The 17312-nt window shown below is 31.9% G+C and overlaps 2 protein-coding genes across 5 annotated transcripts in view; one reads left to right on the forward strand and one right to left on the reverse strand.

The window, feature by feature from the left end:
- Positions 1–203: 203 nt before the first annotated feature.
- Positions 204–16535, reverse strand: LOC117122252 (microtubule-associated protein RP/EB family member 1-like). Of its 2 annotated transcripts, XM_033267787.1 has the most exons (8): positions 16448–16535; positions 10709–10854; positions 10135–10286; positions 8830–9022; positions 8273–8373; positions 7421–7573; positions 6643–6735; positions 204–4429 (listed from the first exon to the last, which is right to left on the reverse strand). In XM_033267787.1, the coding sequence occupies exons 2-7, from the start codon at positions 10827–10829 to the stop codon at positions 6646–6648; spliced, it is 810 nt and encodes a 269-aa protein (XP_033123678.1). In that variant the 5' UTR covers positions 10830–10854; positions 16448–16535; the 3' UTR covers positions 204–4429; positions 6643–6645. The 2 variants fall into 2 exon arrangements, with proteins under 2 accessions (XP_033123678.1, XP_033123677.1); XM_033267786.1 differs by lacking the exon at positions 6643–6735.
- Positions 16536–16606: 71 nt separating this feature from the next.
- LOC117122198 (phosphatase and actin regulator 2-like) overlaps positions 16607–17312 on the forward strand; it is a 28932-nt gene continuing 28226 nt past the window's right edge. For all 3 annotated transcript variants that reach the window (XM_033267702.1, XM_033267703.1, XM_033267704.1), the window contains exon 1: positions 16607–17004. The gene's annotated coding sequence lies outside the window, so the exon portion shown is untranslated. The remainder of the gene's footprint in view (positions 17005–17312) is intronic.

Here is a 17312-nt window from a genome sequence, read left to right on the forward strand (position 1 = left end):
AGTGTTTAAACATTATTCATTTTTTTTTTGGTACAACTGCATGTTTTGTTTAAACATTCCAGTTATATTAACTGTCTTACCACCATCATGTTTACATTGAAATGCCTGTAATGTGGGTGTCTTAAAAACATGTATTAGGCCTACAATTTCTTTACTAAACTTCTAGACAAAATGAACAAACCAAACATGTACACCATGACAAATATGATTTGCAGATTTATTATTTATATGCTAACACAAAGTACCTAGCATATCATTTCCTTCTTGTAGTTTGCTTACCTTATTATTTTACCATGCTGTTGTTAAATTTGACATGCAATAATAGAGGCTCCATATAACCGTGTAGCTAGTTTTTCTGTAACAACACAAAAATGAATACTGTACTTATGTTCACTGTATAGGTTTTTAGCGGTATACCTCAAGCAGTTTCGGACTTCAATACCAATAAGCGTTTAAGGAAACATTTTGTATGCTTTTACAAATATTTTACCATCCTATGAAAGCAGCTGCTTTGCAATAGGTTTTTTTCCCTTCAAAATGCATACTGTATATACATAATAATGAAAGTACAGTATTTTGGCTATGTTTAAGGTTCTTTAAAACCTAAATTCGGGACTAATATTGACATAAACCCAACACTTGGGAACCTATGTACAATCGCATTACCGATATAATTTTTAAAAAATAACATAGGCCTAAATTTTCAAAATGGACTAATTGGAAGTGACTAAAATCAAATAATGTATGTCGGTATTGACTTCAGTTTCTTTTATATCTGTATGCCAATTGACAATAATAATAAAGGACAGATTTTACATTTACAACATTTTGATTTAATACTGTTATTGTTACTGTATAAAAATGAATACAGTAAATCAATCAATCTCTGATAAGGCGCATAATATAAATTTCTATGCGCTACAACGTATTGTGGACAAAATAGTTTCCACAGGGGCAAGGCTTATACTAAATAAATGTTATTATGCCAAACTTTTCTTCTATTCCACACTTTCAATGTTACAGTTAGCAACATTTACAATTGTAAAACCTTGTTTCATCACATTTGTTAAATATCACTATACAATTCCTTTAAACTTTATGAGTCAAAAAAGTAGTTTGAATATTATAAATTACCGAGAAAAATTAAAGACACAATTGGAAAGGAAACATAAATAAACATAATTAAGTCCAGTGCTCAGTTTATCCTGTACCAAACCCGAAACATGATAATGTTTTTGTTGGATTTAAGTACACCACCGAAGGCATATTGTTTTCTTTTTACTGGAATTAAATTAACAACTCTCAACAAAAGACTAACTACAATACAGTATTGTCATACAATGCAGAAAACAATAAAAGAATATAAATTATGAAGTAAAACTATACTACAGATATATATGGTGATTACACATAACAAATATGAGTTTATTCAAGATTTAATTTATAGCAAATAGAAGAAAAAAACCATGCTAATACATAAATTGTATTGAGAACATTATCTTTTTACATATCTGATTTACATCAACAGAATATTTCAAGAGATAAATGTTAAGTTTTAAATGTGTATACTGTATATATATTATAAATTATATACGATTAATGACTGATTTAGCTTCCTTAAAATTAACCACATTCAAATTGACTGTACTAATTGGAAAAAGATGAAATTAAATTATCCAGTGCACTCCATTTGGAAATATATGTCAGCGAGCAAAATGTTTACGAAGTGGAAAGTTTTATTTGAAAATATGTAAACAATTTTAAACATTTGATTATATTAAATTGCATTAGTTCACAGTTAAGTTAAATCCAAGATAAGCAAAAAATGTTAAAATTAAATTTTGTTTTAACAAACGTCCAAACATGTCTTAAATTTTGTTCTTTTTTTGAAAATATTAAAAATAATAAAATAATTTTAATAATAAAAAATAATATATTATAATATTATGGATTAATAATAAATTGCATACATATAATGGGGAGCCAGCTCACAGATCACAAATTATGGAAGAGATTGGGTCACTGTTTATAACAAATTAAAGTACATTTTCTGTATAGTTCTGCAGAATAAAATCTAGGGTATTTTTTATTTCGTTTGTGCCCAAGTTATTTCTAAAAAGTTAGGTATGTTTGTTTTTTGCAAATTATAATTATCGATCACTGAAAATTTCATTGTCGCCCTCTATCGACTTTTCCATTAATGATAGATAAATAGAAGTATTTAAAAAAAGTAAAACACAAAAAATATATATAACTCACAATCTATTTTGGTGGGCCCTACAGTTATATGCTACTGAAGTACATTGGAAAGTATCTTGAATTTTTGACACAACATAAAATAATTTCAAATATACTGACAAATGTTATTATCATTCACAAATAACAATATATAAAAGTACACTTATGCTACTAACATCAATATTATATCAAGACAGATATATAACTAATCATGTTTATAACAGATAAATAAATTCACTGCTAAACACCCAGCCGAAATCTCTGGCCAATACTCTCAAGGTTTATGTGATAAATGTCTTTGATTTATCTTTGATTTATCTTTATAAGGATAAATATGCCGAATCAACCCATATATGGGTAAATCACAGGTACCTGTCGCATAAAACCTGACGACACGCACAGATCTTATGAATATCGTAGATGGCTATTCGTCTCTGAAAATGGAAGATATCATTCATTCTATGCATGGGGTGCTTTAAGAGAACAAGAGAAATTTATAACAGATTACAGTATATAATATATTTGTCCTACTCCATAAAGATATCAGAGATCATTTGGTTGTAGCTCCAAGCCTGCTTTATCTAATTAAATTGTATTGTACACACAGAAACTTGTATTTCAGAGATTTTGAAGTTGAAGGCTTCAGAGGAGCATGGTGAAATCTATACGAGTATATACTATACGAGACATAAGTGAAAATATACAAACAGGATGCAACAAGGATAACCCATTCAGCTATACATCATATAAGCAATTTAACTGTGCAGATATTTACAATAAAGTGACTCTCCAAAAAAATAAATAAATAAATAAATAAAAATAAAAAAAAAATAAAACAACAAGGAACAAATAAAATCATAGAAAAAAATAATAAATATTAAACAGTAAATTTGAAAGATTTTTTCTGTCTGTTTTGACAATAGGTACTTGATAAACAATACATTTTTTATTAACATATAATGAGGTAACAGCCTATGTAATATTTTGTGAGTTAATGCTTATTTTTCTGGGAAATATTTTAAATAAAAGTATAACATATATATAAAGACAATTTGGTAGTTCAAACTGACATTGTAGCTATTACATTTTGACATTTGGATGCTGGATATATGCAATCCTATCTTGCTATCGGATCTCCTGTTTTAAATATATGGTCATGTGATTATCTATATGTACCGATAAAAGCTATGTCACAAAGCCTTGCTTACATCCACCTGCGCACACACAAATTTACTGTTAGTACTATCCCGTTCCCTGATAAAATCCAGACATACCTCTCAACCTCAGAACATACAAGTATGTAATATAGAAAATATGAAAACAAAATTAAAACCGGACTTTAGTAGGTAAAAACGAACATATCTACAATGGACAATTATTTGGTAAGCACAACAAATTGAAGCACATACATCAATGGAATAATTAACTACCTTACATTACAATACGAGGCAGTAAATTTTCTTTCCAAGATAAATAAACCTGTATCAAAAGGATTAGGAACCTCCTTAAAATCATAAAGCAGTTTCATAACAATATCAGTACATCATCTATTCATTAAATTTAAGATGGTCAAAAATATTAGGTCAAATGAGGATATTCCAATCGTGTTCAAAGACATCATGTGTTTGTGTGTGAAGACAAAAAAACAATACTGTAATATGAAAAAGAAAAAAAAAACAACTGGCTATATACTCAGATGCAATAGTACTCCCTTTCTAGTTTTCCTTTAAAAAGTGTTATATATTGGTGGATAATTACTATGCTATTGTGAGCAGAACACAGAACCCATTAAATAAACATTGCTTCTGAGACATACAACTTGAACATGGAAAAAAATATACATAATATTTGAGAAGCGTAGGTACTAACAATAATTGTGAAACCCTTCTCGCTTTCACATCAATTTAAATCTTCAGCCGCTTATCATTATGTTTGCACTACCCATAACCAGATTTTACTTGTGAATATTACCATTACAGCAATTCTGGGAGGACCACAAAAGCACTCTGACCTGAAGATCAGAAATAAGTGAATAATCAATGCAAAGAAATATACAATTGTGAAATTATATTTATTATTAGTATGTCTCCTCTTCATCTAACCCTTCTCCTTCAACCTCTCCTTCATCATACGCTAGTTCTCCTTCAACCTCTCCTCCATCTTCTAGCTCCTCTGGTCGTGCAAAACCATCCTACAAGAATGCAAAAAAAACAAAAAACAAACAAACAAACATGATTAGTTTTAATCTGGTACAACAAATGTTAAATATATAACTATAAATATTTGTTGGTTTTAATTTAAATTTTAAAAGTACTTGTCTGTTAATTGACAGTACAATAATATTTACAAATAAACTATTATGTTGCACACTTAGCATGCTTAGAACTACAAAAAAAAAAAACCTTTTTTTAAACGAATTGATGTGCTCCACAAATCAAAATGGAAAATAGTTGTGATAAACTATTAAAAAAATATTTACTATAATCAATTACTTTAATAAATACATGCATTTATCAATCTGCAATACAAAATGAAAGTAAACAAAGCACTATAAAACGAAGAGAAAAAAAAAATGTCCCAATACTATAATTTGAAATTATTTGTGAGAAAAAAAATATTGTTCATACAACAAAACATGACATATATAAAAAGCTAAACTACTTATAATTGAAATCCATGCATATAAAATAACGATAAACAAAAAATAAAATATCAATGAGCAACTAAAAATTAAGTAGGTTAACAATGATCTATTAAATTCATTTCTGATGTTCACTAGTATGAATGGGTTAGAAACTGTTGCAAACAATGGTAGCATTATTACCATATAATATACGGGAATAATGCTACATATGTATATGTATATTATACTCGTGTATAAGACGGGCCTTAAAACAGCAAATTAGGATCGAAAAGCAGGGGGTTGTTTTATAGACGTGCCATACAAATTTTAGATTTTTGAAATCATTTTCGTTTCATGTGTGGATCGTCCATAACAAGCCCTTTTTTTAAACAAATTGATGTGCTCCACAAATCAAAATGGAAAATAGTTGTGATAAACTATTAAAAAAATATTTACTCTATATCAATTACTTTAATAAATACATGCATTTATCAATCTGCAATACAAAATGAAAGTAAACAAAGCACTATAAAACGAAGAGAAAAAAAAATGTCCCAATACTATAATTTGAAATTATTTGTGAGAAAAAAAATATTGTTCATACAACAAAACATGACATATATAAAAAGCTAAACTACTTATAATTGAAATCCATGCATATAAAATAACGATAAACAAAAAATAAAATATCAATGAGCAACTAAAAATTAAGTAGGTTAACAATGATCTATTAAATTCATTTCTGATGTTCACTAGTATGAATGGGTTAGAAACTGTTGCAAACAATGGTAGCATTATTACCATATAATATACGGGAATAATGCTACATATGTATATGTATATTATACTCGTGTATAAGACGGGCCTTAAAACAGCAAATTAGGATCGAAAAGCAGGGGGTTGTTTTATAGACGTGCCATACAAATTTTAGATTTTTGAAATCATTTTCGTTTCATGTGTGGATCATCCATAACAAGCAAATTTACTACTGCAATGGACCTACTAAATGTTAGTAAGAAAAAAAAAAATTTTAAATACTGAATATAAATACAAAAATCATCCAAAAACCTTGTCAAACTGGGGGGGTCGCCTTATACGCGACTATATACGGTAGGAGATGTATTGTATCAATTTTTTCTCAGTCAAGGTCATGTTTTGCTCTAGAATTTAAGAAATGCCACAGAATGCCACCTTTTTAAAAAAAAATTCATTGATAATTTCACACGTAGTGAAAAAGGAACAATACTATAAAACAATCTTTAAAAAAAAAAGTATCTCAATAGCATCGCCATCAATTTTTGCTTTTCATGATTATGAGAATTAATGTAAACACAAATGTTTATTACAGTCCACAATTAAGAACATTAAATACTGTAGATACCTATAATAATTTCTATTTGCAGATACAAAGTGTAAACAAATAATATAACAAACTTTGATTATATTATTTACAAAACATTAAAAGTTAATAATATAGGTATAAGAACAATAAAAATAAGATAATATGAGAAAATAAAATGTTATATTTACATTCAAATGAGAACATATTGTGTGGTTATAAATGCAAGCATAATTGCACACTTTATATTTACTATAATACCATATAATGTTATCAAACAATATAATTTAGTGATGTAATAGGTACAATGTGGTGGGTGACTTTTAAATAGCTGTACAAAAAATAAACGAGGCATACCAAAACATTCCAATAATAATAAAGAACATAAAACAGATGTAATGTGATATACATTGAGCAAGCAAAATATTTGTCAGTAGTAGACCTGTCAGTAACTATAGTCGTCTATCGGATCCCCAAGTTCAGGAAACGCATCCGAATCGTCGTCCTCAAACTCATCAGGAGCTGCAAATCCATCCTAATGAGGGCAGCATTGTTTTAAAAAGCACAACGGAAAAAAAATATATATATATATATTACCCCATGGATGGGACCAAGTTAACGGATTGTGCAAACCATAGTAAAAAATAGCCACTCATGAAAAGTTGCCACTGTGCTCTGATTGGAGGGTTTTACTGCATCTCTTAGCCAACAGCATATTATATAGATAAAAATCTTCACTGGTAGCAGTCTTCGGTTTAAATATCAACTATTTTATTAAATTAATACCTTCCACTTTTATTAAATAATTTTTTCACTGTTATCTTTATGGTATGAAAAGGTTTCAGCCAAAAAGTATATAACTTAAGTATACCTTCTGATGGTCCTTTGAAAATAAATATTTATTCTTTTTATATATTATATAATGAATTTAATCATTTGTAGAATATATATATAAATTGAATAAGTAGACGGATTATCAAACGAGATATTTTTTGACCATCCTACCTTACTTTACGACAAATATACTGTAGTTAGCTTTTGTGAAATAATGAGATTATGCTAAATGAAATAAATTATATTATGTAAAGAAAACTTTCATAAAGAAAAGACAAAATACAAGATTAACAATAAAACCCATGAAAAAAGAAAAATAGTATTAAGGATGAACTAAATTGTAAAAATAGCATAAAATCTGTAAAGGAAAAGGTGAAAAATTGTACCTCTGTAGCATATAATATTTCCAGTATCCTGTTGATACCATCATGATCAGTTCCATCAAATTCTTGGCAAATTACTTCAATGTTTCTCAGCTTGTTGAAGTAGAAATCTCGCTCTTTCTCCAGTCCATCGACTGTCAGCCGTAATTCGTCCATCTTAAATAAAGGGAAAAAAATAATTCCCATAGAAATATAGATTGTTGTTATGGTGCCCAGGCCCTTAACCAGGTTCATGGGGGAAAAAAGGGGAGGGAGTGGTTTCCCTAAGCCAAGTTTAACTGAAAAGTGTTTCTGTAATAAACAAAGTTATGATATTTACTACTACAGTAATAAAATGGTCAAAAAGGGGGTTTCAGCTGAATCCCCAAAACCACCCTGGTTATGGGCCTGGTGCCAATCCTGTTATTGAGGCTTCTGGGTTACCTCCCTCCAAATCCCACAAAACAAATCCACTTAGAACACAATACTGTAGGAAGTATAATATATGCCAGTCATACTGTATCACTGCATCATAGACTCCTCTAAGAACTTCATATTATTACCCCCAGTCATTGAATCAAACATCTATGGAACAAATACTCAGCTCCCTTAACCTTAATAGTTTATTTGGAAGTTTTTGTAATTTCTACTATTGTTGAAATTGACAAAAAAAAACAATATTGGAAGACATAAGCCACTAGACACGATTATGACACATCATTGCAGAGTTTAACACTGCACGCATCTGTATCGTGTCGTTGTCGTGTCGTAATTGAAACTTTGCATTAGGAGTGGTAGCAGAATCTTTGTTGTTACAGAGAACATGTTATTTTCTGTTTTAATACTCATGTTCCCTTTGTCTGACATATTATATACCTCACGATTAACTTCTTGTAATTTTCGGTTTGCTGCCTGGTCTGAAGCCTTGGGTGTCTGTGCAGAAACTCTCAACGTTGTCTGAGGGCCTTTAGATCTTCCTATTAAGAAATAAAATAATAATATTGTAAAAAAGAATTGCAACAACAGATACAACAATAAGACATCTTTGAGGATCAACCAAGTCCTATTTTAAGACATAAAAACAGTCGATATCAAACACATGAACATATAATTCTCTTCTACATCTGTAAACACAACTCCAGCAAAAAATATATCACTGAAACACTTCTCAAAATTTATGATTTATGTTGTTCTATGAGAAAATGAATTTCTTCATCACCTAGCCCTTGTTCTATTTACTGCAAATCTGCACCACTGGGGATTTGTACATAATGCAAGCTGCAGGAGATTTCCAATCTTTTTTCAATATTTCAGATTTACAACAATGACACTAGCAACAAGAACAGTCTAGGACCAGAATCACGAATAGAAAGTTGTAGGCTACTGTCATACGCAATATACTGAATGACAATGATAACATAACAGATTCTTACCTGTTGGTGCCACTGTTTTCTTGGTGGCAACTTTCTTTTGTACAGCTGGTGATTGACCGACCTTTTCACCCCTAGCTGTTACAGCATCATATTCGTGTCCTTCATAGTTGGCATCAAAAAACTTCTTAAACCACTGTATAAATTCAAAATTATCCTGGAACTTGGCTTTCACTAGCCTATCAACTGGAATGACCTGAAAAATAGAAAATAAGTGATTTGATGATTAGGCCAAAAAAAAAAAATAAATATTGTGTTGGCCACACCCGACCGACCCAAATTTTACGAAATTAAGGGTTAGTTTTTTATTTAGACAACAAACAATATTTTTTTATAAGCAAATAAAGCTGGAATTTAGCCGAGGCTAAGGGGCCAAGTCTAGCCTATTTTGCTGAATGGTACGCGATGCGAATCCAAAATTGTTGTATTATTTGTGTATTTTCTACTTTTTAGGCGTAAACACATATTTGGTTGTATGAAAAAAAAGAAAAAAAAAGTTTTTCTACCGACCTACGCTTTTTTTGGATTTTCTCAAAACGTGGCCAACACAAAATTTTATTTTTTTGGCCTCATTCTTGTGCCCTGAAAGGATGGGACAGCGGTAATTATGTAATTAGACTTTCAAATCAGCAGTCTTAATCTGCAATGGACGAGTGTGCCATTTATCTGCACTTTGACGGCTGGCTAGCCAACCCCAGAGTTACATAAGTAATAATAAATAATAAATTCAGTGATGATAAACTACTGATAAAATTGGGCAGAGAATTCCATAGTATGGACACAGCAACAAAAATTGTGATTTTAGCCTACAGAGTAGAGTTTATGAGACAGCTAGTGGCAGTGGTATTAGCTTCCTACTTGGTTGATCTAAGTTACTTCAAGCCGAATTAAATAGACTGTGAAAGGAGATCACAGCAGCCTGTCTGTGCATGATCGAATTTCCAGACCTCTCTCCCCCTGGTGCTGCGATGGTTTGAGGTTATAATGATGACTAGTAGAACTAGGTCTATCATATGTAGGCCTACTGTAAGTGTCAATATACCATTTTAATTTGCATATTACTTAAGCTGGCCACTCACTGCGTTGTATGACGATTGGCCGTCGAATGTAACTCCGCTCTCTGCGAGCGTTAGTCGATACAACTCCATCTGCCGATTGTCATTGGCAGTCTGAACAGATCGTCATTAAAAATGATGCGTTGCAGTCGTATCGCGGTGTTTTCCTTAGAATCGTGTTGGTCGACGAACGTCATGCGCTGTGAGTGACCAGCTTTGGATTTTGAAGGTTACCAGTGTAACAGGTATTTACCTTATCAACCCCCATTTTCTTGAAGGATACTTGTAGAACCTTCCAATTATTTATGTACTCATGTTCCAACTTGGCCTGAAATTTAACCTTTTTCATTTGAACACAGCCTGTGCCACTAAACAACATATCCATTAACTGGCAATAAGCAGACCCTATTGCAGATAAAGAAAAATATAGAAATTATTGTGAATACTAGTATCAATACTATCATTACTTTGAAAACAATTCAAAGCCAATTTACCAGATTCAACTACAAATGTTTGTTACATGTTATTCAACAAACTCTTAGCATATGTTTGTATTTGTATTGGACATATTTCAAAATACATGAATATAGTAACATTATCCAGTTCTGCTCATTAATTCTGTAAAAATCTGGATTCAATATCACTAAAATTACAAGTATTATTATAATGTATTCTTGTTTTTTTATAGTTTTAGTACTTATTTAATTAATTATTATTGTAATTATCAGTGCCATGGTTTAAAGTGCTACTATAATACAGTAGGCCTACATGAACCAATTTCAAATCTAAGTAATGTTTACATTTTTTTGTACAAATACAGTACATACCTGTGGCCATATGTTCAATTTTTGTGTAGTTTAAACTTAATGATCCATTAATCCACGATAACATATCTTGTCTACTTAGATTATCTGATGTACAGTTTGTTGAATACACGTTGACAGCCATATTGCATAAAATTTCAATTTCAAATCTGTGAAAATAGAGGATTACAGTAAGTTCAATGATAAAAGCATAGCTTCAATAAAAACATATTAAAACATGTAAGAGACTGAACTATGAGACTACCTTTCCATTTGTTATCAATAACCTTTAAGTATTGCATAGCTTTGATGGCCTGACAGTGAAAATAAGCATTATCAAATGTGTGAAATTACAATAAAATTTGTGTGGATCAGCAAATTAATAAGTCCATGTCCAATGACCTTGTTAAGATAGGGTCCATGCTTGCCCTTGACCCTCACTGGTTCCCCTCCCCTCCCCCCTCCCACTGAGTACAGTACATAGTGTTCTATCCTGAATTATGGTTCTGTTCAGTACAGAGAAGAGATTGATAAATATTACAATAAAATATCCATCCAGCATAGATTCCTTTTAACTTTTTCTTTAAGGTATTATTACATGTACTGTAGAAAAGGGTTTTTGGCTTTCAATCTTCTTGTTAATATTGTTATGATATAATTTAAAATTCTTTCAACATCCAGGCAAGAATAAGCATTACAGTAAATGAAGTATTTTGACCAAACCCAGCCTTTAATTATGATACCAAGAGCTAGACTCTAAAAACTACACCAACTGAATGGCACACTCCACTTATTCTCTGCTGCCAGCTGTTGAAACTAATTAAACCTTAATCATGAATTATTCATACAGTAATAAACTTATAGATTACTGTTTATAAATTTGAATGACAAAATCATCCCTTGTTCTATGGTAAAAATTCAACATTAATGATCATTATTTAACATTTAATTCATTGTGAATAAGAAAAAAAAAAACAAGAATTTATACAATGAAACAGTGCAACTATAGTAACTAAAAATAATTATGATCATCATTACAAACAAATAGATGTACTCAAACATGTAAGACCAATTAAATTTAACTGCGGTTGAACTTTCCTACAGTAAATCGAATCCAAAATGGCATTGAAAGATAGATAGTTAATTAATGATACAAAACAATATATGGCATGTAAAATTAGATCAACTTAAAAAATTATTCGAGTTTGGCAAATTAGACTTAGGCAAACTAGTTTTAATTTAGTTGTACTGTAATTGTGAATAATGAATTAAACCAATGTGAGTTACTGTAACTCCTCTATAAGACTAACATATTCCACAAGATTTGTTTTTCTCAAGCTTGTAATTTATCAAGTAAACCTTTAATTTCAAAACTAGGCAGGCTAATTCCACTTGAATATAAAAATAAGAAATATAACAATATGTTTGCTACAGACCTTTTCACAGAAGAATACAATGTTTCCAATGCTTACTAGAACTCAGTGTAGTCCACAAATGAGAATATGATCATAGAACTAATGGACTGCATGAAAATCCCAATTTTGTAGGACAACATATGTGACAGTAATGGTAGTAGTGAGTGCTGCCATGGAATGTTCAAGCCTGACTTCTATAAGACAATTGAATTTCACTGAAGCTCAATCCACTGGTAGGCTTGCCTTACAAGCTGCTAATTTCAGCATTGTTCTGATCCTGTAGCCTAGAACTACAGGCATACCTTTGTAGGGCATTGCTATCATCAGAAAGATACTAACATAAAAAAAGCATTACAGTATAATATACTATATCTATAGTCCAGAGTAATAATGAATCACCAGTGGCGTATCTAGGGGGATGCACACGCCCCTCCAAAAATGACTCGAGCCCCCCAGCCACTCCCTTCAAAAAATCATGGTCAAGTAGTTGAAAATCACCTAAAATCACCTTATTTTGACAAATTTGCACCCTTCAACTGATTATCGAGCCCCCCCCCCCCAACTTCACTTTCGCACCCAGCATCAGCACCCCCATTTCAAGACTTCTATATACGCCACTGTGAACCACCACAGGTCTGTCTAACTAGCACAAATGATTCATGAGACAAATATCTATAGTACTATTAACTACTTTTTATGGTCAATATTTTGACAAGCAATATGCCTGCCAGTAGTCTACTGTAGAAGATTGCTAGACGTTAATTCTTTCATTTAAGCACAAGAGGTATATTATATAGGTACATTATATAATATATTGTTTAAATACTGTACAGTAACAGCTCCCAATTACGAGCCTCCCAATTACAAACTTTTGATTTTACGAACTTAATTTGCAGTGATATCATTACGAACAATCTTTTTTAACTACAAAAACACTTAAAATTGAATTTTAAAATAAAATATGACATAAGCCAAGAAAAAAAGGTTTAAACCAATAAACTGACATAAAATTTTAAAGCAAGAAATAGCAATTGTTTTCAGTTGAGGTACAGTATACAAGTATTCCATTTTAGGCTGAACATGCTTGTTCAAGGAGCCTGCTACTGTATAGTATCAGAAAAAGAATATCACTTTTTGTTCATTGGGGATGCTATTCAAATGACTAAAACTAATTCCTAATAGTTATGAAAAGAATTAACACTCGTTTTTACTCTAAATGGTCAAGGTTTAATTATTTATAAATGATTTACATTTTGATATCCTACTAGACATAGACATACTCTTGTTTGTTTTTCCACACACGAAATATAATTAACATAGAAAGGTGAAACATACAATATAAAATATGTTGTAAATAATAAAGCGGATTAAACAAGAGCGGACGTGGGAAATAAACGAATAAAAGTTTGTGGACAGAAACCAAAATTAGTTAGATAACTTTAATTAATCCATTGCTGGAAATTACATAGCCCGTACTGGTTATCTCGAAAATTTTCCATATACAGTTTAATTCCTCTAGGAATAAAAAAACTGAGGGTGAGGGTAACTAGAGTGGCTTCCATAATCTCATATCTTGTATAAGCATTTCTTATTTTGGAGTAAATACTTTGCAAATTATATTTTAAATAACATTGCTATTTAAAAAATTCCCTATACTTACACAGAATCAATAACGAGATCTGTCACTCCATAGAGTGCATACTATATTTCAGTCCTGTCTGATTGCTGAGTAATGAAGAATATGATCTTTACCCTTCACATTAAAATTCAATCACTTATGTAGGCCTACTGATCTCAGTAGAGTTCTGTCCCCACTATCAAAGTTTATGTGACTGTGTGGTCTATATGAGCATAAATGATGTCATACTTCACCCAAATATGGACACTTCAAATTTGAACCATTCATTAGTTTTTAACACCGAAACATAATCACATATTCCTTAGAGGACCACTAAATTGTATGATGATCCTTTGATTAGTAATCTTGCAAACAAATGGACAGAATGCAGTGAATAAATAAAATCCATTAAAAAGCCTGTAGGCTGCAATAATCTATCACAGTTGCAAGCACAATTTTGGATGATGCAACTCTATTGAGTCGTTGAGACATTGTCAACAAAAACAAGAGTTCTTTTCAGAACTATCAAGTGGTCTACCGCAAGCATTTAAAAAATTAGTTAAAATTAATAATTACAATAATTAATAATTATTATTAACAACAGTAATAATAACGGGTCATCCATTATTTTCCTCATATTCACAAGAGTACAAAACTACTCTTTTTGCTTTTTTTGACAAAGCAAACTTGCATACAGTAGGTCTACTCTGTTAATAATAATTTAATAAAAAATAAAAACAATAATTAATAAACATTTCTTGTTGTTTAAATTTATTACCACATAGACATCAGAGGAAGTAGAAAGCAAGTTTAAGAAAAATTGACATGTTTAACCTTTCACCTAGATTAGTGGCGCATGATTTGTTGTTTTTTTTGGATGAGGACCTACTTCACACTGCCTCTAGACCTTAGCTTGAATTTTGCTTGTGGACTGCTGGTGTTGTACAGTTATTTAGTAATAGATAACATGTAAAGTTTATGTCATCATGCATATCCATGGAATACAAATAATAAATTGTGTTTTAAAATGTTAAATAGAGTGAGTGATGTAGGCCCATTGAATTTAAAAGATAGGAATTAGGCCTAGTGAAGTACACTGTAGAAGGGAGAAGAAATAAGGTAGGCTTATCATCATAGCACAGTGAAACACATGCTCCCAATGCTGCTACCCTATACTGTCTGTGTCAGGCTGTGTGGTTTTGTCAGCTACTGGCTTACAGTTTATTAAATTTACGGAGCTAGAGTGCATTTCCCTTGTATTTTGAAATTGTTTGTAAGTATACAATGCTTTTCAACACATCGTTAATTAGGGATGTAAGATGACGCTGTGTATAAACAGTTCATAAACTGAACATTTACCAGTGAATTTATAACGATAAACTTTGGCTTTCTAGAGAAATGTCTAGGCACAAAAACGTAGGCTAACATTTCCAAATCGTCATTTTTTTACTTTTTTAAAAGCGTACACATGCCTTCAACCCCCTCCCCTAAGCGTACGTTTTGTACACTTGTGAAAATGATGAAAATAATGGATGACCCCTAATAAAATAAATAAAATATAATTGTTTTAAAATGTCATGAACAGACTTACTGGGCACTGCACTACTCGGTCATAATCAACGAATAAATGAAACAAGGCTTTAAGACTGTAAAATAAGGCCTCCGTGGGGAATATATTCTCCGCGCAAAAATTAGGCCTAGAAATTCGTCCACACATTCCGAAAAATAAGGGCTGATTTCTGTGCATAGTTTGCTGAATTAGACCTTGACATCTTCGCATCCGTTTTCCTAATGTTTTTACGCGCAAATTTTAAGTATCATCTGCGCAATAAATAATATACTTTACAGTATGGAAAGGCTTTATTGGTGCTTCTTTCAACCAAAAACATCTTTCTCATGCTAGATCTATAAAACAATAAATTACAGACAATCAGGCCCAATTTGAAAGTGGGCCTGATAGCCTGGAAATGGGCCAGACCGTCATGGTTGATTGAAAAAAAAAACACATCATCCGCATTGTATATACTGAAATAAATATTCAAGTAAATATATGATCATTTTAATTATGATTCTTAAATAGCTGTAGGTGTTAAAATAATACATTTAGAACACAATACTGAATGAAAGCGGGCCTGATGATAGTCCATGGTGGTCCCGATCATCCACACTAGTTGGGCCCGATGGTCTGGAAATGGGCCAATCATCTTATGAGCCCAATGCACCACCCACACATGGCATAGGCCCCTAGGTAGATTCTACAGCAGGACAGCCTGGCTGGCCGAGGTGATGACGATGGTAATTCATGACGATTCGTTGATAGGCCTATATTGATTGAATTAAATTTCTAGTATTTATATTCCAGTCTTGTTACCAGGTCATACGTACATGAACACACACAACACGATGCAATCTTCCTGCTGCCAAACACATTTGAAACTTAAAATAAAGCTGGTCTAGGCTTCACCTATTGACTAGGCCTAAAGCAGGAAGGAGGCCTAGGCTACTCTACCTAGCCTGAGCCCTGCCTGCAGGGCTGTTCTAGCTAGCCAAGTCCTAGCTAACCTGGGTCCGGGGCCATGATGAAATTTACGATATCGCCCAAGAAGAAATAACTCTAATTTTGACACAGATTAGATGATGAAAGAACTAAGAATTGTTATTAAAATATTGATGTATTAATCAGTGCAGTATTTAGTTGAAAAAATGCCTATTTTTATGGTACATTCTTACCAAAAACTAATGTACCTTTTTCTTTCGTTCACGACGTAAGACGGGCGGCGGTGAAGTTGAAAGTTCAAAATTTCAGTTTCTCATTCTAAGCATGCGCAAACAGGACTTAGACTGTATCAAGTCACATGATGTAAATTATCCAATCATTGAATTAAGGTCAAAGTTGTATTATTTCGACTCGCCCAGGGATCCTATCCTAAAAAACTCCGTAATTCTTACACATTTTACGATTTTCATTACTGTAAAAGGGAACTTTATATGACAGTTGTGTGTCTACTTGAGTATGCTGTTATCATCGAAGTTGTTGTATTAAACATGTTTACGTGATACGTGAAAGGAATCAGGTGGTTTTGTTTTTGAGGAATTATAATTTGACTGTTTCGTGTGGCATATATCTATCTGTTTGGGAACCAAACAGAACTCAGGCTGCTCCGGCTGCTACTACTAGACGGGCCTCCTCCCCCAACAACAGCGGTACAGTGCAACCATAGACTGAAGACCACTCACAAGCACACAAACAACTGTGTAATTTGTATTGCGGAAGAGGGGTGTATGAGGTAAACAATATAGGCTACAAATTCCTTTATGTGTTTTGTCTTGTATGCCATACATGTTCTTCTCTCTAGGACCTTATGATGACTGCAGTGCAAGACAGTTGTATTTTATTATATTGGTATTTATTAATGTTTTTCTCAATAATAATGTTTGTTGGCCAAAACTAAGCTAGGCCTATTCCTAGGTTGGGCCTAGGGCCGAAAGCCTCTCCTCTCTAGCGCTATCGCTTGACCCTAGCTTATCGCATCCTACCTACCTAAGCCTATCTAGGCCTAGCCCTCTATATAATAAGGCTATTATTATTATAAGA

The sequence above is a fragment of the Anneissia japonica genome, unplaced genomic scaffold (genome assembly GCF_011630105.1).
Source record: "Anneissia japonica isolate Jap-2015-1 unplaced genomic scaffold, ASM1163010v1 scaffold287708_len1499824_cov190, whole genome shotgun sequence".
Lineage (NCBI taxonomy): Eukaryota > Metazoa > Echinodermata > Crinoidea > Comatulida > Comatulidae > Anneissia > Anneissia japonica.

Excerpts from the sequence above, each read along its gene's own strand:
- LOC117122252 (XM_033267786.1), bottom strand. The coding sequence starts at position 10,829 with ATGGCTGTCAACGTGTATTCAACAAACTGTACATCAGATAATCTAAGT. Across the intron at positions 9,023-10,134 it reads AGAAAATGGGGGTTGATAAG|GTCATTCCAGTTGATAGGCT; the intron begins GTAAATACCTGT and ends TCTATTTTTCAG. Across the intron at positions 4,430-7,420 it reads AAATATTATATGCTACAGAG|GATGGTTTTGCACGACCAGA; the intron begins GTACAATTTTTC and ends GCATTCTTGTAG.